This window comes from Ammospiza caudacuta, chromosome 3 (assembly GCF_027887145.1).
Source record: "Ammospiza caudacuta isolate bAmmCau1 chromosome 3, bAmmCau1.pri, whole genome shotgun sequence".
In the NCBI taxonomy this organism is placed as follows: domain Eukaryota; kingdom Metazoa; phylum Chordata; class Aves; order Passeriformes; family Passerellidae; genus Ammospiza; species Ammospiza caudacuta.
Genome location: NC_080595.1, coordinates 98552629 through 98578210, shown reverse-complemented (window position 1 = coordinate 98578210; position 25582 = coordinate 98552629). Strand labels below are relative to the sequence as shown.

Here is a 25582-nt window from a genome sequence, read left to right as displayed (position 1 = left end):
AGAGCACAACTTACTCTGGTACTTCTTACCTGTTAAGGAAATGCAGCAAGAAATAACAGTTATGGGATTGTTTTAGGAAAACAGTCACCCCAAAAATTGGGTCAATTTCTGTGAAGATCCTGTGTCACACAGGTGAACTGAGACAAGAGGTGCTCAAACCCCTTGTTATCCCTGAAAAAACAGAATATGAGAAATGTCTTTGAACAGATGAAACTGGCTGAGAGAAACATGCTAACAGTAGTGTGGCAATGCAATAAAAGTGATATCATGATTAGCAGAAAATATTTTGACAGCTTTTTCTATAGATTTTCCTTTTTTGCAAGCATGATACAGAAAAGTAACACTTAAGGGTTTTTTTTGGGATATTCCTGCTTGTTATGTGTTAAAAGCCTCACTGAATCAGGAATCCCACCATATATTTTGATACTTTCAAAAATGAAATCAGAAATAGCTGTATATTAACTTCAGTGCAGCCTGCTGTCCACAAATAACAAAGATTTATAGCATTTTTTCAGTCCTACTTTCCAAGCTGCCTTAGAAGTTACAGAATATGCAAAATTAATAATAATGGTGCATTAGATGAAGGGAAAAGAAAATCTAGTGTGCTGGTCCAAAATTTTCTGCACTGCTCAGGTGCTCGTATGCCTAAAATTCAGTTTTAACTAAATCCAGTTCAGACTCATGTAACTGATACAGGGGATGTCTACATACACTTCTACTGCATCTACACCATTAAGTATGTTTTTTTTTAAATTTTAATATTCATCTGAACAGTTTTCAAGGAAAAAGACTAAAAGCACAGGAAGCTGAAGTTTCCAACTTCAGAAGAGGTGGAATTGCAACCCTGTCCAATCTTTTATTGTTTAAACTCCCCTCCCCCCTCCTTTTTAACCAAAGATACGGAAAGAGTACAAATTTCTTTTTACATAAAGTGCAATTATTACCTTTAATACAGTGTCAGGTGGAAGATAATACTTACCTAAAAAGCCAGACAAAAATCTTCTGAGGAAGGTAATTTTCCAAGAAAACATTAACTATTCCTTAATCCAGTCAAAAACCTTGTTGCTCAGCATACTTTCAAAATGCTGTTCTAACTTCATGGAGACAGTAATTTTCAACAACAGATGCACATGTAAATATTCAATCCATTTATTGTAGAAACACTGAAGACTAAAACAATATAGTTTTAACATACTCCTACTGAATAAGTACTAATTTAATCTGAACAAAACATTGTGTGTTGTGGAAATGCTGCAGACACAAACAGAGATTTAAACACAGTTTAAATCCACCATCAGAGAACATGACACTTCAAGGAAGGCCAAAACAAAATGGCTCTTAAAGCTAAAAAGTAGAGGCAGATGCCATTTCCTAGAAATGAAGGAAGGTAGGCTCCACTGGAGCAGCTTTAGTACTGGGCTTTTCTTTTGGATTGGTGGTAAATGAAAAACCCAGAGCCCAGTGATTTTTCCTTTTTATCTAATTGCTCCAATCCAGGAATCTTTGGCACAGGAATTTTCCTTTGCTTTGTGGCCCTATCATTATTCAGCCATTTGTTCTCAGCAAGGCCACTGTTTTTATAACTTTTAATCCTACTCTGTGGCATTTAAGTGTGTGTTGTGCAAAGAATGTTCTTGAGTGTCAAATTCTATATTGATAGAAGAGTAACAGCACCAAGTTGTTGCACTAGTTCTTTTATACTCTAGTTTTTTAGCTGGCTAACAAACAAGGCTGTTAGAGAACTGATTTTCCTCATTATATGCTACACTGGCCTTATTTTATTTCATTTACACTGACAAGCTGACAAACATATCTACATGTAAGAGGAAAGAATTCCACTGCATTGATTTAAAGGGACAAAAAATTAATTGCCAAACTGAAAGTTATTTTAAGGTAATAATGCAGATATTCTATTTCTAGTTCACTCTTGTACACTGCCTAGATTTAAACCACTGAGCTGCATTGCTTCTTTTTTGCAGAGAGAAATAAAAATAAGGTCCGTTTGAAAAACTTGCACCACAGAGGACATGTGGTTTATTCTCAGTTCCAATGCTACATTTACTTCTTTGTTGCTGTGCATTAGTTGTGAAACTGTATTCATAAAACAGGGAATGTTTATATATTCAAAACTTGTGCATAAAATAGAAGTTAGCCATTGTTAAAACAATGACAAAATAAAAGCACTATAAAAGATTGTATGAAATTAGAGCTCTTCTACAATTTTTTAAACAGCAAAAAACTATCAGTTTCATAATGGAAATCAAACCACATTTTTGGGTACAATTCTTTGCATGTCATTCCTCCTTACAGTGCTACAAAATCACTTTACTTTTTCCTCTCATTTTAGTATCAGCAAACATCTGCCTACCCACTAATTCAGAAAATATTAATTAAAAACTAGAAAGTATTAGAGCCTAGCACACGGATTTAAAAGTCTCTGATCATATATTTGATATCAAGTCCTAGCATGAAATTTCTATAGTTAATCCAAGTAGTTTCTTGTTAGGAAATAGCAGATACAGTCTGCCAGATTATTTTCAGTACAAAAGATACACAGATAAAGTAATTTAACTGAATAGCTCTGAAGACTCCTAGGCATCAGCAGGGAAGGCACTTTCTGGTCACACAGTTCTAAGCACAACGGGACTCAGCACAGCTTTGGTATTTCAACATCTCCTTCAGTTTCTATGCAAGTGATATCCACTGACTGCCCAGTCCTGAACTTCTCCACTTGCAAATAATGCAAAGAAAATTGCTCCAAATAGATTAATAGAAGCAGCAATATAGAAAACCATCTGCCATTCTTCCACAGTATTCTGTCAAACAGGGGAAAGAAAAAAAAAGATGCAGTTAATTTGCAGCTTCACACTCAAGAAAAAGTAATTTTAAAATCGATGCTACATGCCTTGACTATTTAAATGTAAATGCCATTCAGCATGATTTCACAGCAACATAAAAGCATTATAAACATAAAGGATGAAATCATTAGTAAAGTCAACTTCAGTTTTATAATATAGCTTACACAGACAGTCTTATCAGAACTGCATTACCCTACCTGGATCAGTTTATCACCCGAGAAGCAGAACCATGGATACAAAGGCAGACAATGTTACTGTAAGGGAAACACTACTTTGGCTTCCAGATCAGGTGATCCGAGGGCTGAAGTACCCTGCACTGCGCAGTATTCCTAATGACCACTATACCAACAGTCCAGATTCATGTGCCTTTTGGTCCAAACAAGGTAGCTACCCCTACTCAGATTTCAAGAGTAACCCTCTAAACTCTGGTAAGGCCTTAATAAATGTGTAGTAAAGAACTGTGGTTTATTTGCCTTTTGGGGTTATTTTTCTTTTCAAATAAAGAAAAAAAATCTATAGACGCCTTAAAGGTTCAGGTTTGTTTTAAGTTCCAGATGATGCTGTAACAAACCTGCAAATGATCTTACTACAAAAACAGAATACCTGATGAGTGCATTAGTATGGAGGGGAAAGAACTAAACTGAACAAAAATACCCTAAAACATCCACTTGTTAAGGTATCTGGAAGAACTGATTTTATTGGAATGTATTAATGAATATTTTCTGATTGTTTTTGGTTAGAGCATGGTTATAATAACACCAAGGTCAAAAGTTTGATCCTCATATGGGCTATTCACTTAAGAGCTGGACTCAAAGGTCCTTGTGGGTCCCTTCCAATTCAGAATATCTTGTGATCTGTGATTTTTAAGAAAATCTTTAGAATGACCTCCAACGCTAAAAACTTCAAGTGTATCACTAAGCCCATCTCCCTTTCTTGAAAATGACAATGTTCACTGATTGTTCATCTTCACATTTTCATTGAAAAATTAGTAATAAAAATCTCCTCAAAAGCCCCAGTGCTTCCCTTTTTCTATCCAAATCACCACACCACCTTGTTAGTCAAATCTAACACTAGAATCTAGTTTCTCACTTGTCTGAGAAGTGCTGAGAAGTGCTGACATTAGAACTCAACACCTCACGTGAGAACCTAATTAAAAAAAAACAAGGAAGAACTTGTTCTAGTTTAATAAAGCAATACCACAAATGTCTCATCTAGTTGGCATTTTATCAGAGTTCTACTGTGATAAAAATATATTCATTCAATTCCTAGAGAATATAAGGAGTGAGTCAGTAAAATTTTCAAGTCTTACAAATGTCTTTGATTTTACCCTTATTTTCCTGATCAAAATCAGGAAAATAAGAGCTAGGAATTAAGTAATTCACAACTATGGAACAATGTGACTTACAGGTGTAACCCATGTTTCATTTAAGGACTGCAGACTTGAGAAGAGGGAATTTCTATTCAACTGAGATAAAAATATAACAACTGAAAAAAATAATAAACAGACTCACATTATGAGTGAGGCTTTTGGCAATAACTGGCCCCACCATTCCTGGAATAGTAGCAAAGGAATTTGTGATCCCAAGGAGAATTCCAGCATACCTGCAAGAGAAGTTGTTAACACTGCTTATTAACTTGTAAGGCTTATCAATCATGGAAAAAATTTTGTCTAACTTGCATGTAGGCCTTGTCTTGATCACACAAGAGAGATTAAAACACAAATATTCCACTGTGAATGACTTGCTTTTCTTCTAATAACAAATGACAGCTTGGCACATACATTTTAAGGGACATAGTTTAGTGGTGGAATTGGCAGTTAGGTTAATGGTTGGGTGTGATGATCCTAAAGATCCTTTTCTACTTCAATGATTCTGCATGTCTTTATTTTCCAGAGGCTAGGTATGGAATTTAACTTAAATTGCCTATGGCTTTGCTCAAGATCCATAATCCAAACTCACATTCCCTTTGCTAAGCCACAACCAAACTGTCTGGAATGGATCCATTGGAGCAGTTAAAGACACATTGCATGTCTTGAGGCAGAAAGACAACAAGAAGTATGACAAAGTGCTGTTTGCCAACAGTAAGAGTTGGTTCAGGTTTCACTGCTAAAAATTTGTTTACCAAGAAGGCAGTATCAGCAGTGTGCCTGGATATCCCCATTACATTACAAAGTGTTTATTCCAAAGATAGGAGTTCAGAGTGCTGTGGCAGTCCTTCCCATCAGCTTTCTGTGGGTCAAGGCCAATGGGAAATGGGCCTGACCAAACCAGTTCTGCTGGTTGCCCTTCCTGCAGCTCCATTCTGAGGGCTCCTGCTCATGAACGTGCTGCTCTCTCACACACAAATGTATGTGTATGCACCAGCAGCCATAAAAACTTGCTGGGAAAAGCTGGTAACTTGCTTAATATCTGAGTCTCAGCACCTCACCTCCAAGCAATTCAAGATCTCTCTCACAGGCATGTTGCAATACTGAAAGTTTGAAACTGTACCACAAGTGCAGACTTGTGAGAGAGACTGAAGAGAAGTAAGAGCCAGATGTTCCACAGAAGTTTGACCTTCTAACCACCAGAGCACAGATCCCTATGTTTTGGATTTTCAAGGTGAATTTGTTGGGTGAAGAATCTTACAAAATACTAATAGTTGCAGTTTACTGTAAGAGAAAGGAATCATATCCCAGTGATCCTTTTCGGTTGTTCAGAGTAAAATTATGTCTTCACCAATATTAATATAACAGAAACATATTTCATCTCTAAAGAGAAATTCATAGCTTTGGAATTTTCTTTACCAAAACAGGAGAATTCAATCATGCAGCATTGTTACAAAAAGATTGCAATATTCATTCCAGTGATATTAGAAAAACATGTGCATTTTTTCCTGAGAAAGGGAAACAATAATCTAGCCTACTAGTTGATTTTTTTCTTGAAACTCTGCACTACATATCAGTTTAAAGCATGGCAATGCTTTAGTTAAAACTTCTTTATTTCTTATAAACCTAGCATGCAGTCTTCCTATCTTGGAAAGTGGTTTAGAATTATTAGGCCTTTATGAAGCTGAATGTCAAAGTGTAAAAGTTTCCCTTAGGAAAATAAGCATATAAAGCAAAACCCTGTTTAAAGCCTTTAAGTACAACCAAATGTACTTTAAATGTCTTCAACATGCTTAAGCACTACAACACTGCTAACAGACACTTTAAAAACTAAACATAGTTTAATAGTTTCTCTGGTCAACAAAGATCTTTGCCAACCAATAGCTGGCTAAATGCCTCTGTTTATGCCCAGTGTTTCTGACATAGGTTGCATTCCTGATAGTGCTTGCTGTTTGATGCAGATAACTGGGATGGCACTCCCTTAGCACAGTGGAAACTCCCACATGAAAAGGAAAGCACAAAGTGACACCTCTGTAGATCAGAACCAATAGAAGGCTGTTAGTCAGGTTCTTATGGCATACTGGGGATAACCAAATACAAATTAACTTGCAGAGCAGTCAAGTAGTAAAATCAAGAGTAAAATAAATAGCTATGTGAAGTATTTAGTGTACAACAGAGCCACATGAATATTACAAGGGACCATGGTAACACCAATATTAAAATTTTTAAAAATAAAAAGGTATTAATGTAGATTTAAAGCTAAAATATATACTCCCCAAAAGAACAATCTTGTGTCCCTCCTGTCCCCAACATCATAATAAATATATCATAGCAACCAAAACCGCATAGCAAATATTGTTGTTAATTAAGCATCAGTATTTTCATTCACTGTTTTTCCTGTGAATATAATAATTATTTCTTTGATATAATGGAAGTTTTAGTAGCAAAAAAGGATCATTTGCTATTCTTGGCAGCATACTTTTAACCAGTCTAAATGGGCATTTGTGCATTTTGAAACTGCTTTGAATAATTTCTGGTTTTTCTAACGTCTTCCAGTAAATTATGAAAAATAAATATTGAGCTCTGAGTAAACTCTTTACCCAGGTTTCCTTCACAATTTCATGCAGACCCTGTTTTTAGATTTCTACAATTATGTCAAGCATTTCTTTGAAATTGTGCATATCTGCCTTGATAATTTTATCCAACAAAGTTCAGACAAGTTGCAAAAAATTAAGTGTGAGGGAAGAGGAAAGATAGTCTTCTTTTTCTTCTTATCTCAGATATTTTTTGCATTTCTGTACCTGAGGAAATTTTTTAATATGACCTTTGTTATGAGGACATGCTTTTTTCCTTCTCTGTCCCCATTTGAACAGATTTACCCTGAAGTAAAGCATGCACGTGCTGAATAGAAAATCACTGATTTCAATCAAACAGCACTCACCCTGACCACATCATCACCAAGGAAAGTCTTCCCACATATGCAGCCACTTGCCTCTAGAGGCAATGCTGGGCCAAAGTCTCTGAACCATCAGCAAGACATTACCCTCTTGCAATCAGTGTGCTCCTTTCTGCCTGTCTGAGAGGGAAGAGGAGCTAGAGGAACTTGTCTGGTGCAAATGCAAAGGGAAAAAGCAGGATTTGTCGAGGGCAGGAAGAATAGAGTGGGATCTGGATCAGCAGCAGTTCATGTGAGATAACTAACTATGCCTGCTGACAGGCATCAGCATGGTGTAACATCATTTTCTTCTTGTGGCTTTTTTCCAACACCTAAAATACTCTGAATACTGTTATAAACAAATTGACTCTTGAAATAAACATATTTGAAATGCAAAATGAACTATCTAAAATTAGAAGACACATACAACATCCTAGTTTGGGAAACCTCAACCACTGCCTACATACAGAAGTTCCTTGTATGTGTAAATCACACTGCAGTTGCATGATTCCCTTTTCCCTGTCACAGCTCTGTTGTATTCCATGGACAGGTTAAATTGTACTCACATAACAAGCACCATTTAATACATATTTTGGAAATTAACTCTTGTAGTTCTGCAAAACTAAGCTTGAAACAGAAGTTGTGTAATGGTCCCATAACACCCCAGAAGAACTGCTTTAAGTATATTTTCTAAGTTTGTAGTTATTTAAAATATGATTTAAAACAAAGTGCACCACAGAAACTGTTTTTCTTACTTTCATATTCAATTCAGCACTACAAGCTGTTTATAGCTGGCCACTGATGCCTCCCCTCTTGCTTACTACCTAACCTCACTTGCCAAGATTAACTGGATTCCCATTATTTCATATCCATTTGTTAAGTCAAAAATTGTCCATGATTATGGATATGACCACCATAATTTCAATTGCCAAAGCCTGAATACCATCTTCAACGGGGATGCAAGGTCTCCTGTAAGTTGTCTAGATGATCAGAATTTTTGTATAGATGCTACTTCTACAAAATATTTTTTCCTCTTACACTTACACTTAAAGTCTTTTCATTTTTCACATTAATACTGAAACACACTCTTCCTTGGACATAAAGTCATTTGACCCTGTTCACGTCTAACTGCTACCACAAATTGGTAAATGAAAGACAAAGCAAAATACTTGACCTCTAACAGTGCACTTTTAAAAGAATATACATACATACACACTCCTTGGGAAACTGACAGATCTGCCCAATTATGAATTTGTAACACATTGGAGAAACTACAGCCTGAAGTCTCAACTTTCCATTCTTGAAAATTATGCTTTTAAGAGCAATTGTACATACCTGATTTGTTACCTACTGACAAATCAGGTCAACTACTTGTAACAAGATTTAGATTCCAGTGTACAGAATGTTTTGCAAATGCACAGTGCTTAAATATGGTAATGTTCATACCAGAGGCTGATAGCTCTGATGGAAAAGTTAAAAACAGTGAAACACTTAGCTGTATTGTACAGTTCAAAAAGCACTGTCCTATTATAAACATGAATCAAAAGTCTATCAAAGCTATAATTAAAATCTGTAACTACAGAAATTGTATAATTTATTACTGCAGGATCAAAACTGAAATTATTTCAAACTATTGTTTGTGTCATATCCTCTGCCAAACTAGCACTTTTTGGAAATACAGTGCTTAATATTGTAAATCCAAGTAACTGTCAGTGTTTACACTCCAGGCCTGTACACCACATGCTCCATAGCTACATTCCCAAGGCACCCCAGCAACACAAAAAGAAAAAAAGGGGGTCATAAACTTTTCACATGCACTAACAACAGTTTCAGCAATACTTACGAAGGTGCTATGTCCAGATGGTTGATGCTGTAGCCTGATGTACAAAATCCTCCCAGTGTTGTCGATATGGTCACGAATGCCACAGCCAGGGCGTAGTTGCAGCCTATGAATCCGGCTGCTACTAGGAACAGCGCCGGTCCAATCATTCCTTCAAGACAGAGGCCCGAGACTCAATGGACGCCTGGAGGCTCCCAGCGCTTTCCATCCACCCTCGGCCGCCCCCTGGCGCACGGAGCCGGCACCGCAGGGCGCGCCTGACGGCCGGAACATTCCCCCAACGGCGGCGGGACAGAGCCGGGCTGGGCTGGACGGGACCGAAAGATCAGCCAGCTCCAACCCCTGCCACTGGCAGGGCCACCTTCCACCAGATCAGGTTGGTCAAAGCCCCGTCCAACCTGGCCTCAAGCACTTCCAGGGATGGGGCAGCCACAACTCTGACCAACCTGTTCCAGTGCCTCACCACCCTCTCAGTAAAGAATTTCTTCCCGTTATCTAATTCAAATATACTCTCAGTCTGAAGCCATTCCCCCTTGTGCTATCACTACATGTCCTTGTTAAAAGGAAGAGCAGACGGGTTGCAAAACTTGTCTCAGGAAACAGCAACTCGATCAGAAATATCCCACTCTAGTGGCAAGGAACAAACTAGATTAAAAAACTAACTAAAATCAACAGGTTCTGAAAATTACCTCACAAGCTAATTTTACTTATTGCTATAAATAAATTGAAGCTGCACTGACACTGTGAACCCTGGGTGACTCCAAGATAGCTGTAGAGATGCTGCATGAAGCACTGGAAACAGTTTATCAGCCATCATGAGCTCATGCACACTGCTTCTTATGTTGGTAGCTGTCTCTCAGTACCAGAGCCCATTTCCATGACCCCATCATGACCTCTGTGAACAGCTGCAAGTACACACTTTTGCTGATGAAGCCAATCTAAGTCTTGCTTCTCCTAAAACAACAACATTTTTTCTCATGAGTTATGCATACATGAGTGTGAGGTGTGCAGTCCTGCAGTAAATAGAATCACCAAAATAGCACGGGCTTAAAGACAAACAAAATGCCTGAGAATTTATTACAACAGCTGCTTTAAAGAAAGCAATTGAATCAGCTGAATTCAGCAGGCAGCAAGGATCACCATACAACAACTGGGCTACAATTTTTGTGGATCCTGTGTCCAATCTTTTTTTTTCTTCAATTTCTTTCTCCTGTCCCCTCTTTATTCAGCAATCAACTTCCCTTTCTTAAATACAGCCTTTTACCAGCCTGATCTGTTGGTGATTTCAGATCATCTTTCCTTCCAGTTAGTCAAGACCATTTAGGATTCTGTTTGGTCTTTCTACTGTGGTAGCAGCTGTAAATTTTGCAAGTGTATTCCAATTCAGTTACTTTAGTCTTAGATAAACAAAACACTGAACAACAGAATAGGCTCATGCAGAACAATAATCCTGTCAGTTTGATAAACCTTTTCTGATAACAATGTTTCATTCACCCTTTTATGGTGACTTTACACGACTATTTATTTGATTGGTTTGCTTGTAGTCCAATTATCTTGACCTAAAAAAAGCTTTTGACAATCTCTTATTGTTCTCTTATCCAGCAGGCCTACTTCTCATGGAAAAAGACAGGATTTACTCCTGACACATTAATGTAAAAATAAAGTTGTTCCACTCAAGCCATGCACAATGCTGACTCATCTCACAGCAGAATGTCAGACTACTCCCCCAAGCCCTTAAATTTTGACATTATTATATTTTCTAAGATTATATCTTCCAAGAGATAATACTTGTACCTACCTATTAGGGTAAAACATTTGCGAACACAAACAGTGGAGAAGTTCTGTTTTTCCCGTAAATAATCAGCAATTTGACCAGACAGAATTATACATAACCAGCATCCAAAATAAGGCAGGGCAGACAAAAATCCATTCTGTTAAGGAGGTAAAAGAAGACAGTTAAAACACTAAAATGACAAACCAATCCTAACTTAATCCATAACTACCAATGCAGTCAGACCAAAAACTCAAAGGTTTCGATCAGCAACTAGCTTCAGGAAGAAGAAAATCATAACTGAACGTATCCTGTGGACATTAACCTGATTGTGGAAGTTGCCAGGATACCAATATCAAGCGAGTTACTAAAATAACTGGAAGCTGTAAATATTATTCAGAATTTTGAAAACCATACAGAATCTCTGGGTTTTGTACTACTGTTATATTATATTATTCCTAATCCATCTGCTGAAACATCTGGTGCTGCCTGTAAACAGAAACAAAATCTAGAACTAGAACTTTTCATCACATCTAGACTGGACATCCCACAATCTCAAAGCTGAATTATTCAGGATCTGACATCACTTACACTGAAGCCACCAGTTAGTTTCCATTACTTTAAACACATGCTGCTTAGACCTCTGCCTGATTCTACATGATTTTCTGATGAAGGGGAGCAAAAGGTACTACTAAACCGCCCACATTTACAGCCTTTCCAAAAATTATGGATAGTTATTGGTAACAGAGCTATAATTTGACCTCATCTGTGATTCAAAAGGGGTATTTGAGTAGAAATAGTATGACCTTCATACACTAGTATGAAATGTATATTTGCCAAGAAGTGAAAGATTCCCTAGAAGTTTTAATTTTAAATGAAACAAGAAATTCATCCCCACCTGGAGTCCATTCTACCAGTACTTAAGCATGCTGCCTGTTGCATTTCTGTACTCAGTTTTCAAAAACAGTAAGTAAAATTTTGAAAAACGGAGACAGTCTCAGTAATCAAGAAACTTTTTCGAAGCACTGTTCAATGACACAGCATTATTTTAAACTAATTTCTGTATTTTAGAAAGGAAACTGAGTATAATATATAATAAAAGCAATAAGTGTATAATATTTTAAACCATAACGCAATTTCCATCTAAATGTGTGGCAACACTTAGTTCAACACTATTACTCAAATTATTTTTTTGATGTTCACAACAGTCAATACTTTAAGCTACTCCAAAAAGAAAAAACATGATTCAAAGTCAAAGGAAATCACTTCACAGCAGAATCTGTTACTATTTAATGTAATGGCATTTTACAAAACACATGCAACTGAGAGCTGTGGTAGCAAATGACTTTCACAGATACTGATGCCTCTTCAGGGATACCTGAAGAGGCATAATGAGGAGCCCAACCAGCAACATCAGTTAGTTTTTTCCAGCTATTTTGCAGCTTGCCCTAATGCAACCTTCTGTTCTAATGCTAAAGTTCCCCATCTTCTCCTCCCAAGATTGCTGGTATCGTTCATCTTCAGATTGCTCTAAACTAGTTTGGTTTGCTAAACCAGGAAAAGACTATGTTAAACTTCTTGCAATTTCTGAGCACCTTTTTATCTTAGCTATACCAGTTTCTCCAGGTAAGCTATGCCATCACCAAAACTGTTTCATTAAAGGCAGACCAGTACAGTCAAGTAAATGCTGTAAAAAAGAATATTCCACCTTCCCAACCCCCTTATTTTTCCCTGGTAAATAATCTAATTTTATAAAATCTCCTTACAAAGCACTATATCTGGATCTTAAGACTATGGTTTTGTTTCATCCAGTTACCTTAGTAAGAAAAGGGATTTTACCTCTACTGCTCATTGAGGAAAGAAATGGACAATATGGAAAGTGATCCTATCAGAATGAAGCTTCTCTCTGGTCCCTTTCTCCCCCAAACCCCATCCTGAAAATAGTTTCAAAAATGCCACTTGTCCAATAGTTTACTTAGTTTTATTTTTAACTGGAAATGCTCTCCTTTATGAATTAGTAAAGAAGTAGATACTATTTCAGAAGCCATAAAACGGTGTAAAATCTGAAATAGTCATAGAAGCCATATAACAAGGAAACTATTTTTATAGTTACTGTTTTAAAGCAGGGCAGGTAAAGATGGGTACCATGCATCTTCAAACATAAAATTTAACATGAAAGCTAGCACTAAGGTAAATAAGTCAAATAAGTCCATAAAGTAGAAATTATAAGGCAGGCAACATTTTTGATGCATCTGCTTAACTGCGTGGGGTTATCGTTTCCCAGCTATACATTTACATTCCAAGGTTCTTAAACAGCTTCCTCTATTCTAAACAGCAGTTGATTTAGTTTCTTTAATTAAGAAGGAAATTACTACATTTGTATACATCTCACCTCCTGTGCATCAAATCGCAGGATTTCCTTCATGTACGTGGGCAAGAGTGTAAGAAGTGTATAGAAAGTCCAGTTGTAAGAGAAGTGTGCCACAACAATAGCCCAGAGTGGAAGGGACCCCAGCATAGGTCTCCAGGGAACTGACTTCTGTGTAGAAAGCTGGCAAGCAGGAGACAAAGAGAAAAGAAGGAAATCAGAATGGTGATATGAACATTTTCTAAATACAGTGGTTTTGATGCTAACCAAATCTATGCTCATGATCTATTCTGAAAGGCACAAAACAGTCTCAGTTGAGAGATGCAAGTCATCAGCAATGAATGAAGTACTTGTCTTCAGTTCTCAATGAAGGTTTACTAAAGTATGTTACTAGTCTGATGTTTACTATTCCAAAGTAAACCAATTACTACATTTTGTAATTCAAAAAGTGTGCCTTCCCTTGTTGAAATGTGATGCCTTCTGCTTTTATTATAAACAATTAAATATTTAGTCACCCCTCGGGTGTTGATTTAGCTGAACCCTTCCTGCTCAATCCTAGATATTAATTTTGGTCTCTCAGCCAGCTTCACTGTTTGTAGATACATATCCCCCCAGGCATAGGAATGAATCTTATGCAGACTTCAGGAACTGGCTCATAAACATTTTCTCTGTCAATAGTAATCTATTTCTTAGTCAAGATGACACACTGAGAAAGAGAAATGCTGTAAAATATGGTATTGCAAATGTTAAAGACATTATACAGGTCTGGATCTAGTATAAAATTACAGATTTGAGCATTTTTTTAATACAAAGTTTTTAAAATAAAGCACCTCAACAACATCTGTAACAAAAAGCATTATTATAAATGCTTTGTTTGATTACTGATTGTTTTTCAGTTTACAACTGAACTATTAAAAAAAAAAAATTGTTTGAAAAGTCCTGTCTCCATCTCAGGTTAAGAATGGTATTCTAAACATAAACATGTTTACATAAACATATAACAAAACAGGTAACAAACAATAAACAAAGCTTGACATTAATGACCATGTTTGTGGCTTATGTTCAGACTGAAATAGGTTGGTTGTTACTAAAGTGCTGTACCTGATCTTTTAGAGAAGACAGTATATATTCTCTTTCAGCATGTGAAATGCTCCTGTGAGTTTCTGGTGTATCACTAACCAACAACATCCAGAAGAACCACCACAATATGCCAAGTGCACCTATTGTGAAAAGATGGGTGAAGAGATAGAAATTTTAAAAAAGCAATTTTATTAAGTAATACTCTCAGATGATACAGTCAGAAGTGTTTTCTCAATACTCTAATACAATTTTAATGAACATTATTTTTCTATCTTCTTACAAACGCCAGTTCCCCAAAGTGGCTTAACAATGCCCATTTAGATACAGTAAAGAATGAAGATGACTAAGCAGAATTTTTTCTTTTTATTTTTTCCTCTTTCGTTTCCTCTGCTTGAAGTTCTTCATACAGCAAGAAAGCTGTGTGCCCATACATAATTGTATTTTTATCAGTCACATGGAAAAGCCACAAAGGGTATGGCTCACCCTCAGGAAATAAAAAGTTCATGTTAAGTTTAATCACAAAAAATACTCCATGCACATATACAAAATATCATTACATAATATACCAGCTTATTACAAAAAAAATTTATTAAGCTTTTATTACATAAAATATTGGCTTAATTCTGCAAACCAAGCCCAGAATTTTCATTTGAAAAAAGTTAACTTTTCAATAATTGGTCCAAAATAACTGCACTTTTATGTAATTGTAACATTTTAACTTATTTCATTTTGTTCAGTTCTTTGGTTTGAATCTTTGTGACTTGTAAAAAGTTGGAGATTTTTTGTAAGGGAAATGTAACTCTTGTCTTATATTCTGATTCTGCCTTTCCCATGCAGAATATGAAATGTCTCACACACGTAAACAGACCTATAAAAGGCATTAGGTGAGACATGCTGTTAAAAAAAAAAATCTCTTTCAGCTTCTTCCAGAATATATGACACAGTAAATATGCTATGCATTCCTTCAGGGTCCCTGTGACTGCTAGGGATTTTCCAGTTTACGTTTTAAGCAGCAGTAACTTTTCACACGTTTGTTCATTCAAAGTTGAGATTTATTCCTGGGATTAAAGTTATTAACTCAATTTCACACTTCAGATAAGAAATTTCAGCCTGTTGTTTTCAAGTGGTGGGAGAGTTAAGAGCATTTGACTTGCACCAGCTTTTGTCCAACTCAGAGACAGCTTTGTTCACTGGAAAAAGGCTTATTTAGCCATTCATTGGAATCTACTTAGCCTTAAATATCTCTAATTGCTCAGAAGAAATAAAACAGCAACCCAACATGTCAAACACTCTTTTAAAACTTAAAATAAGTTTTATATTGTATGCTTTTCAAAAAGAATATGGATTGTACTTTTAATAATTAAGAAAAATCAAAACAAGACCAAAAAATCAAAGAAAAATCAAAACTCACCAAATATGTAGAACACATAAACCCAGTTCATATAGTAACAAATTAAACCAGATAGTGGCAGAGACACAACAGTTCCCAGCTGTGCACCTACCAGAAGAAAGCAAAACAAAGTGGAAAAATAATCAGATCTCCTACGGACTCCTTAAGTATAAGTGCCGTTTCAGCATTATTTTATTTTTCTGTAATAAATCATGAATAAAAATTGTCACTACCACTAGAGGGTTGTGCATTGCTTTAAAGAAACACAGGCACAATGAGCTGCCTTGGCAGCTCCGAGCAACTAGAGCCATAAAGCCCTAAGAAGCCAAAATTAGAAGCAATGAGCAATAAAAGATAAGGATTCTTAGCACATTTGTCCCAAAAAAGTGATGGCTCTAACACATCTAAACCAATGCAAATTAGTCAAAACAAGAGAGAGCTGAGCACAGTATAATTAAGGCCTTGGGAGTATAATGTGCCAATAATATAGTCTGTTTGCTTTTTTTGTATCTCCTTCTAGCGCCACAAAACCAGAATTCAGAAACATGAAGCAGAAGTCAGGCATATATAACCAGTAAGTTCAAATTCCATGTTTCCTGCATGTGACAGGGTCTAGGATCAAGGGAGAAGGGAAAGATATGCAGTTCAGAATAAAGCCAAAAGGCAGAAAGAACTATTCCTGTGCTTATAATTCAACATACATTTTGCAAAGAATAAGGATGGCAGGTGTTTCCCTTTCAAAATCTAAACCAGAAACCTGTATTATTTACATACTTGACAGCCTACTGGTGATAAACAGCAGGTTTTGTCTCTTAATGTTAGCTGCAAAATTACTTCTCTGGACTTAATCTCAACTCAGAAAATATTATGTTGATATTCTGGCTACCTAGACTCCATCTTTATGGAAACAATTTTTATTTGAGGCAGAAATCTCCAACAATGAATAAAACCACATACATCATGCAAAATATAAATCACAATAACAACTACACAGAAACTCAACCACATGTTCTCAGAAAATCAACAGGATCGTGATTAAATTAACTACAGACCACATGACTGCCAACGTGGAAGGAAAGGAAGGAAAACAGCCTGCCAAGATTACACAAGATATCTTATCCACCCATGACTGCTAACAATGGGCTGCTCAAGGCCACAGACTCTTCTCACTCGTACATTAGCATATATTTTCACACAATACAAAAGGACAGTTTAAAAGCTCCCAGTTGTAAATGCAGTAGAAGGCAATTCCAACTCTGTTTGCTCTGCTTAACTTGTGTATTAGGTCTCACATGAAGACTTCTTTTGAAGTATATTTAATTAAATACGAAGGCAGAAAACAGATTTTTAAAAAACAGAAAGAAAAAAGTTTTTTGATGCATTTGATGAGTTGAAGTAGGTCTTTGAAGGGTCACTTCAATGAGTGATGAGACACTTGGTTCAGAGCAAAGTGAGGAATTGTGAGGAAAAAGGATTAAGGCTGCATCCCTCTGGGAAAAATGAGTCACTCTTAGCTCCTTAAGAAACTGTAGCTGAAATTTGCATTGTATAGACCTGTCTTCTTGATAAAAAACCTAATTATTACTAATAAGAGTGAGCAAAGCAAACCATTACTTCAGTAACCAAATACACAATTTGTCATCCTCAAAGAAATACTATCAATTTTGATTAGCAAATTTAGAAACCTGTATTTTTCACCTGCCCCTCAAATACTGCACTGAGCAACGTGACTGACCAATAAATCCCCAAAAAGAAGGCTCAGTGGAGGCAGGCAAGAACAACATGTCCATCACTTGGGGAATGACACTGGGTGTGACCAACCACGACTTTATCTCAATACAAAGGGCGCCAGAGGGCGGCTTTGGCTTAGATAAACAGTTATGTCAGTCGAGTGGATCAGCTGGTGGTGTAAATGTTTCTCCTCATTCAGTTCATTAAAAGTGAGACTGTCTCACTGACTTAGCCAGACCGACAAGAGGGGAGTGAATACATGGGTCAGTCTAACACAAAGTGCAAAAGTTAAACAACAACAGAATTTCTGAGAGAACAGACTTGACCTGCAGTGAATCCAAACTGAAGTGTATTGCAATTGCTATATTTTGCTAAGTGTCAACTTACATTTGCTAAGTGCTAACTTATACTTGTGCTGTGCTTTCAGTACATTCTGTATCATTCTGCTAAATCAAAAATCCTATGTAACATCAAGTATCTTCAAAGAAGTTAATCTGATATCAAACATAACCCCTTCCAGACACAGAATATCTAGGACAATCTGGTCAGAGAGTAGTCGACTCTGACAAGGAGCTCTTGCAGCAATACATGGAACGTTGGATGTTTTCCTCCCAAAGTTCTTCCAAGAACACTTAAAAAACCCTCCAAAAACCAACCAAACAGCTCTATTCTGTGACTGCCCAGCTTTTTTGTTCCTAATGCTAAATATTTTTTATTTTCAGTATCTTCTCTTAATTATCTTCACAGTAATTATTTTCACCACTTTATACCAAAGTTAGACCCAAGTTTATACTTATTTGTAGATCAATACCTTTTGTCAGGTATTGATCACGACAAAATCATGACAACCATGAATAAATTAAGAAAACTAATGGAAAGCAAGATTTACTTTAATGTTACATTTTCTGGATTAAATACTGATTAAAATTTACAGTATAAATCCCTTTGATTTAAGTCAATCCTCCCTGTTTCTGCAGTAAAAATGTATAATCCCATTATCAGCGTGGGAATTTCTCACCTGCATATGAAATACTAAGGAGCTTGCTGCGTTCCAGCGGAGGAGCCCAAGAAGACCACATTGAATGCATAGCTGGGAAGGTAACACCCTAGAAAACATCATTTCATTCTGCTGAAATGCAAGGATTTTAGAACTCACTTCAACTTTACATGTTTCAAAGCACACCTCATTAAAAAGCAGTAGTACAATCTATGAGTTTGTTGTCTACCAAGAAAACACTTAAAAATTGTGCAAGGCATGAGAATAGGGAGGCAGAATTATTTTCTCCTGCTTTTGAGTCTGTATGTACTGGAAAAGCAGCAACAATACAAGCATCACTGTTTTGAGGCCCCGGTTTCCAAAAAATGAGAATAGTTTTGTCTCAGGTAACCTTACATTTCTTATATGAAAAGCTTAAGCTAAAATATAGTACAAATGCTTTAATTATCTAAAAACCATAAAACTAAGCCACTCAAATGAAACAATCCATATACTATTCCAGCATAACAAACCCCACTGAGTCTAATCACTACAATTTTAAACAAATTATTCAGATACATTTTGAAATTACATAGAGGAAACAGGATTACCTCTCCAAGTCCTTCCAAGGCTCTGACAGCTATGAGGTAGCCAACTCCCAAATTTGCAGCTAAGGGAGTAAGCAAGGTGAATACAGAGGTACCAAAGATGCCAAACCCCAGCAACAGTTTGCCTCCAATTCTACTTGCAAGATATCCTCCTGGAATCTGAGTAATGATATAGCCATAGAAAAAAGAACCAAGGATCCATCCCTGAGTCTCAGCATCCCAAGAATACTTTTCTCCCTAAGAAGAGAAAAAACCCCAACAAAATGCAGTAAGTTAAAGATGGTAGTTTCTCTGACCGCATTTTTTATTACATTGATCCACTGTTTATTCCATTATAGATAAATTTCAAATTTTTTGTGACATGCTCCCTAGGATCTCCTTCCTCTACACCCACCTGTACTGCAATTAAAGTTGTGTTAAAAGCTAGTTCAGGTAGTTCACAATCTGTTTGGACATATCTAATCCAAGTATGAAAATCATTACTACATGAAATACAAGTGCTCTGTCAGTTATCCCTTTCTGAACCCTAAGCAGCTTGGGTTAGGTGACAGGTACTGACTATGTAAGTCTGCCTGAGTATGAATCCCACTTCTGAATCACAGAGTGGACATTCTGTCATGCTCTATGAAAAGGCTCTACCTGCAGAAAATTTATGGACCAAAAAAAAAAACTAATAAGAAAATGCAGGTGCTTAAATTTAATGTAAAGAAAGAGAGCAGTGACGGAGAGGGCTCAAAAGGGTAGGTAGAATAATGGGAGAAGCACAACAGAGGGAAGATGAGTTTAGTGGTCAATGCAATAAAAGTGAAGATGATTGAGACAGGAATCTGCAGCTATAAAGGAAGCCAGCAAGAAGACAGGAACTGTTGCCCAATAAAGTGATTCTGAAATTTGGGATCACTTCCAAAAGATCAATTTTTCCGCATCTAAACAAGCAGCATACATTTCACAGAAATGATGAGACAGAATCTTCCCATAAAGTTCACCATTATAATTTGTGATAAATAATAAATGAAAGCAAACAAAATGAAAGCAGGAAGATGGCAAGAGTGCTCACGACTACTTCAACTACAAGATAAGATCTGTGCAAGTCCAAATTCACAAAGCTGAGGGGTTTTTTAGAAATCCTTTTTTTCCATATCTGTTAGCTCAGTTAAGAAGTGTTATTTTTAGGATTACTGGAATTCAGAGGTAAAGGATATAAAGACAAAATGCATGATCTGGGAAAGAGATTGAAGAAGTGAAGAGAGAAATGGTACATGTTAATTTGTAATGAAATTTCATGCCATTGTGACTGTACAAAGAGCAGGCAAATTGGACAGTGATGGGAGCTCTGACGCAGATATAACAGTAATCAATTGGTAAGTGGCATACAAAACAGTGAGTCATGGCAGATCTACGTGGTCAGATTAGCCAATTTCTAAGGAATAGCACAGAAAAGAGGTATGTAAAAAGCTGACCCTGAGCACAGCAGTTCTCAATTAGCTAGTCATTTAAGGCTAATATTTCCCAGAGCAGCTTTAAAAGAACCACTGGAAAGGCTATCCAATAAAAACCAGCCTGTTCTTTCTATGGTTCTATCTATCCCAGAGTTCTAAAGGCACTTTGACATGCCATGTTACAGGACAATATGTGTGAGACCTCACCGTGGTGTTGCGAGGAACATTTATGGTGGAGGAATGCTCAGGGCACACATTGGAAGTCACATTCTTGGCTGAGCTTGTGTTAGGTTCTACCATATCCACCAGAGCGACGCTGAGGTTCACACGCAGCGCGTACACCAGGAAGAACCCAAAGCAGGCCAGGAGGGCGAGATTGTAGCGAGCTGAGCAGCACGCAGGGACTGAAACGAGAGCAAGTGAAAAATGTTTAACAGATCTAACAGAATAAGAACAACTCATCAGCAGTTTCTACTAAGGTTCTCAGAAATCTTTGGGTAAGATAAAGAATCAGCAAGCAGACAAGATAATTTTTTTTTCTTAAAGGGGTAGAGTCTGAGGCTGGTTGAAAAAAATTTAAAACCCCACTTTCATACTGATGTGCAAAGTAAATGTAATCCTCATTTAGACAATGGGCAGCTACCCACAATAGAGTGAGGACTGCAGAGGATGCGTAGTGTGTGGTCTGTGGAAATGGATTTAGAAACATAGTATCAGAAGTCCTCTCCAAAATAGTGAAATATTTTTTCAAGACAGAATTTCACACTTAAAAAAACCCCAAAACAATTAGTGGGAAGCCTGTAACATACACAAACATGGCTCAAGAAACACAAATACTCCTAAAATTGTGCTGAAGAACAGTCATTGCCAATTCAGGCTGTTTTCTAGAACAGATCTTCCTTCTATAAGTTTGTTTACAAGGGAATATGCATTTGCTGACAGCTGCCAAAACTACAGAAAGGGGGATGGCAAACAGTGTGGTGGGACTGTGAAACAGTAACAGGTTCCCAGTTGCCCAGTACACCCTCTTGGCCATCACAAGACAACAAAGGAAATGAGTCCTAAGATTCAGCATAAAATCTGTGTCGTGACATTAAAGTCAGCTCTGGCAGTTGTTTATACACAGATAGCAGACATGCCCTGTAACACAATTATTGATTTCCTACAGCAGTACACAGCAGCATTTGGCAGAGAGCATTCATCGGTGCCAGAAGATCCAGACCAGAGCTGAGCTTAAGAGTTTGAATATTTGGAGCTACTCTTTACGAACTGGGAATGCCTGAAACTACTGAGCAGAAATGTCAAATTGAGGAAGAACTAGTTGAACAATCTGCTGAATTTGCAAATTGAGCTTAGAGTTTCCCCTCCTGTGAGGGAGCTACATTACTAATGGTAAGATTTATAACCTGGATGTCTGAAACTGGGAAGATTAGCAGATATTACATCAGTTCACATCAGTCTACAGTGAACTCATCTTTCAATAGTCAGAGTTCAAATGATGAATAGAACAAGTACATCTATCAACAGGACTGACCAGAGCCTTATCTGCTACTGCAGAATGTCGCTAGAGTGGATTTTCTGATCTGCAGTAAGAAACCAAGGGCATGCCCTGTGGACAAAGATATCTTTCCCTTCCCAGTAACTTGCCTGAAACAAGGAATGAGCCTATGTGATTTTACATTTCGGGGGCAACACCAACAGAACCTTCCTGCAAGATTGTTTTTCATAATATTAAGAGAACTTTCCCATTTTTGAAGTCTCTAATCCTGACAAAGTTTATGTGAAGTTCATTATGCACAAGTTAAAATGACACAGAGATGCTATACTTGCTGTGTTCATTTAATAAATAAATAATAAACAAAGCTATTGGACAAATATGCAAAACCCCTTCCAGACCTGTGGTAATTGCAAGTTTGGCCTCAGAAGCATTTGAAAAGGCCATCCTGGATTTCTAAATGACATGAGGGAGAGCAGCCAAGATTTTATTGCTTACATTAAAAACAACAGGCACCAAGAACAGGAAGTACTACACAAAAACTAGTCAAGCAGCTTTGTCATTCTTTGTTGTTGTTTAAAAAGCAATTTGCCTTAAGTAGAAAATGTAAAGTCATATAATTTATAAAAATGAATATAATTACAGGTAAAGCTACTTAACTGTTCTACTTCTTGTAGTTGCTGGGGTTAGATAATAATAACAGAAAGCTGAATAAGACACTGATGATGTAACTCTTCCTTGGAAATGTAGATTAACTGGAACATCCATTACTCTTCCTCTATAAGGCTCTTACTGCTATACAACTTGCATGGAGAGCAAGCTCCACAAAACAGATGTGCAAGAACTTAAGGTCACTAGTGTCAGATTTTTTTTTCCCAACTGTAAACATTTTATTAAAAACATTTACCTAATAAACATGTAGAATTGAAGTCTGAAGCAAATAGCTACTAAATTATTGGTTCCCTGTCATTCCATCATGTGCATTTGAAATACTAGATCAATATTAGAATATTGATCAAGTTAACAAAACAGAAGATTCAAGAAGATTACAGGTGTGTTTCAGGAGAGTGCTATAATCAGAGACACAGACATTCACTCCCCTGAAGTTTAAAGCAGCTAACCAAAGCTTAAAGCATTGGGTTCAAGGTCTTACCTCGACTAGCAGTCTTTGGTCCTACGTCTATAGCAAACTCTGATTTCAGGGGCATGTTTTAAAGCAATGTAGCTGTAATTGAATAAGATTCTTAAATTGCAGTTAAAAAAGGTCTGTGCTGCAAGTTGCACAGCAGTTTAAAGGAAGTTGCTCATCTGCAGTAGTTTTCCTTGTGGGTGAGGTGAGCCACCTCTAACTGGAGCCTGATACATTGTGCAAACTTATGAACATATTGCTTGAGGAAGACTTGAGCTCAAATTCTCTCCTTCTGGCACTTTTAAAGTCATTTTGTTAGCAGCACCCCTTGATGCAGTTGCACATCTGCTAAGTAGGTTAGATCATTTTTGCATGGCATACTAAAAAAACTAAAGATCTTATTCTACTCTTTATAGGTTGTACATTCAGGGAAGCAAAACAGCACAGACAAATATAAACATGCGGGCTCTGTTGTTAAGCTCTGACCATATATCGAGCCTCCTCTCCTACCTTCGTGCATCCTTTCACCTTCCTTCCTCTCCATACTTGCAACAAGCAATTAGTCTTAATTCAAATTCTGCCTTCATATGAAATTTTGACACGATCTCGGTGGACCCCGGTAGCTTTTAATATTTGCACCGGTATTTGGGCTGGGATGTCTTTACTGTAACGACACCGAGCAGAGGACTGGTGTCTGACAGGGCTGCGCGCCTGGCCCCGCCACCGACAGAGCCGCGACCGCAGTCGGGACTCGGGGCCGTGCCTGATCAGCACCCCCGGGCACCGCGGCGGCCCCGGCACCGAGCGCCGCTAACGGCGCGGGCGGGCGGCGCAGCCCCCGGGCCCGTCACCGCTGGCCCCCGTCACCGCTGGCCCCCGTCACCGCTGTCTCCCCGTCACCGCTGCCCGCAGCCACCACTGTCTCCCCGTCACCGCTGTCCCCCCATCACCGCTGCCCGCAGCCACCTCTGTCCCCCGTCACCGCTGTCCGCAGCCACCACTGTCTCCCCGTCACCGCTGTCCCCCGTCACTGCTGGTCCCCCGTCACCCCGGCAGTGTCACGGCGGCACCGACCCCGGCCCCACAGCGGCGCTCGCGGCCCGCGCCTCCATGGCAACGCGACGCCGCCACCCGGGGGCAGCTGCCGCCCCGTCTCACCCTTGTCGGGCTGGGGCTCCTTCAGCAGTGGGGTGCGATCCTCTCCCTCCTCGGGCTCCATCGCGCTGCTGTCACCCGGACCGCGCAGCGCGCTCAGGGCCAGACCGCCCGGCGCCACTGCTACGGCCAGGAGCGTGGCCCGGCCTGGCTCGACTTAGCTCAGCTCAGCTCTGCCCAGCTCTGCTCGGCTTCAGTTTCCCCCGCCGCCGCTCCCCGCGCTCTCGGCTCTGCCCCGCCGGGGCCGGGCAGCGGCGGCCGCAGCACCGGCGATCATGTGACGGGCAGGGGCGGGCGGAAACGCCTTCAGCGCCACGCTGCTGGCGGGCCGCCCTCGGCCGCCATCTTAAGTGAGGGCGGCTGCTCCCTCGCTCCTCCCCGCTCCCCTCCGGTTGACGGAGCCGCAGGAACGCGCCCACAGGCGGGCGGCGGGTGTCGCTGTGCGCGGTGTCCCGAATGCTGAGGGAAAAATTCCTCGTAGGACAAATCTGATGACGCTGATTTCAGCACAGCCGGCTGCTCCTCAGTGAAGGCGAGCGGCCTCTTAATGCGGGTCTCCTGCGGCAGCCACGGACGGAGAAGGAAAGGCTCGAGCTGCGGGCGCTGGGTCTCTCTGTAACCACCGAAATACCATTTAACAAGAAATTGCAGTATCTGCAGTGCATGGTCCTTTTGCTCTGTGTGTGCGTGCAGTGCACAACTGCTGGAGTGAGGTTTTAAAATCAGAATGTGAAAGGGTTGGAATGGACCTTACAGATTGTGAAAAATGCATATTATATGGCTCTACGCAGATATTTACTATATGTATTATGTTGTATTGATTAGTAGTGCTTTATTAACATTTTAATAGTAGTTTTGTAGTTAAAAGGTAACTTTGGTAGTTAAAATAGGAACCATGTATGTGGGATATTTTTTAAAGAAAGGAATGAGGTAATCACACCAGATAGCAGCCACAGGTCATCTAAATCTTTCAGAGAAAGAGAATTTATTGCTCTCTTATCAGAAGAAACCTTCTTCCCACCTTGCTCAGCCATATAGACGCCGTTAGGATTAAGAGGAAGAAGCTGACACTGACCAGACCAAATCCTTTGTTTGAATGGAATTTATGCATCATGTATGAGATGTATGAATATGCTACCGGTTATTGCTTTCAAGGGTTAATCCTTTGTTAACAGGTGTCCTTTTTTGAGCTTATTTTGCCCAGACCGTCCGTAACTCTTTATTCTTACTGTCTCGTATTGTTCTAATCTCAACTGTTCAAATTTTTATTACTCTAATTATATTGCTTTTTTTTAATAACCATTTTATTACTATTAAACTTTTAAAATTTCAAAAACAAGTGACTGGCATTTTTCACACAGATCATCTTGTCCCAGCCTCCCCTGCCATGTGCAGGGACACCTCCTGCTAGACCAGGTTTCGCCAGCCTGGCTTTGAGCAC

General features: G+C 38.5%; 1 protein-coding gene across 2 annotated transcripts; it reads right to left on the bottom strand.

Annotated features, from left to right (window-relative positions):
- Positions 1 to 1127: 1127 nt before the first annotated feature.
- On the bottom strand, positions 1128 to 24391 carry SLC17A5 (solute carrier family 17 member 5). 2 transcript variants are annotated; one of them, XM_058801656.1, is made up of 11 exons: positions 24145 to 24391; positions 20570 to 20766; positions 18927 to 19160; positions 18358 to 18445; positions 15630 to 15716; positions 14240 to 14358; positions 13163 to 13321; positions 10798 to 10930; positions 9003 to 9150; positions 4370 to 4460; positions 1128 to 2816 (listed from the first exon to the last, which is right to left on the bottom strand). In XM_058801656.1, the coding sequence occupies exons 1-11, from the start codon at positions 24203 to 24205 to the stop codon at positions 2679 to 2681; spliced, it is 1455 nt and encodes a 484-aa protein (XP_058657639.1). In that variant the 5' UTR covers positions 24206 to 24391; the 3' UTR covers positions 1128 to 2678. The 2 variants fall into 2 exon arrangements, with proteins under 2 accessions (XP_058657639.1, XP_058657640.1); XM_058801657.1 differs by lacking the exon at positions 18927 to 19160.
- Positions 24392 to 25582: the final 1191 nt, after the last annotated feature.

Excerpts from the sequence above, each read along its gene's own strand:
- SLC17A5 (XM_058801656.1), bottom strand. The coding sequence starts at position 24,205 with ATGGAGCCCGAGGAGGGAGAGGATCGCACCCCACTGCTGAAGGAGCCC. Across the intron at positions 10,931-13,162 it reads TGCGATTTGATGCACAGGAG|AATGGATTTTTGTCTGCCCT; the intron begins GTGAGATGTATA and ends CCTCCTTAACAG. Across the intron at positions 9,151-10,797 it reads CAAATGTTTTACCCTAATAG|GAATGATTGGACCGGCGCTG; the intron begins GTAGGTACAAGT and ends TCTGTCTTGAAG.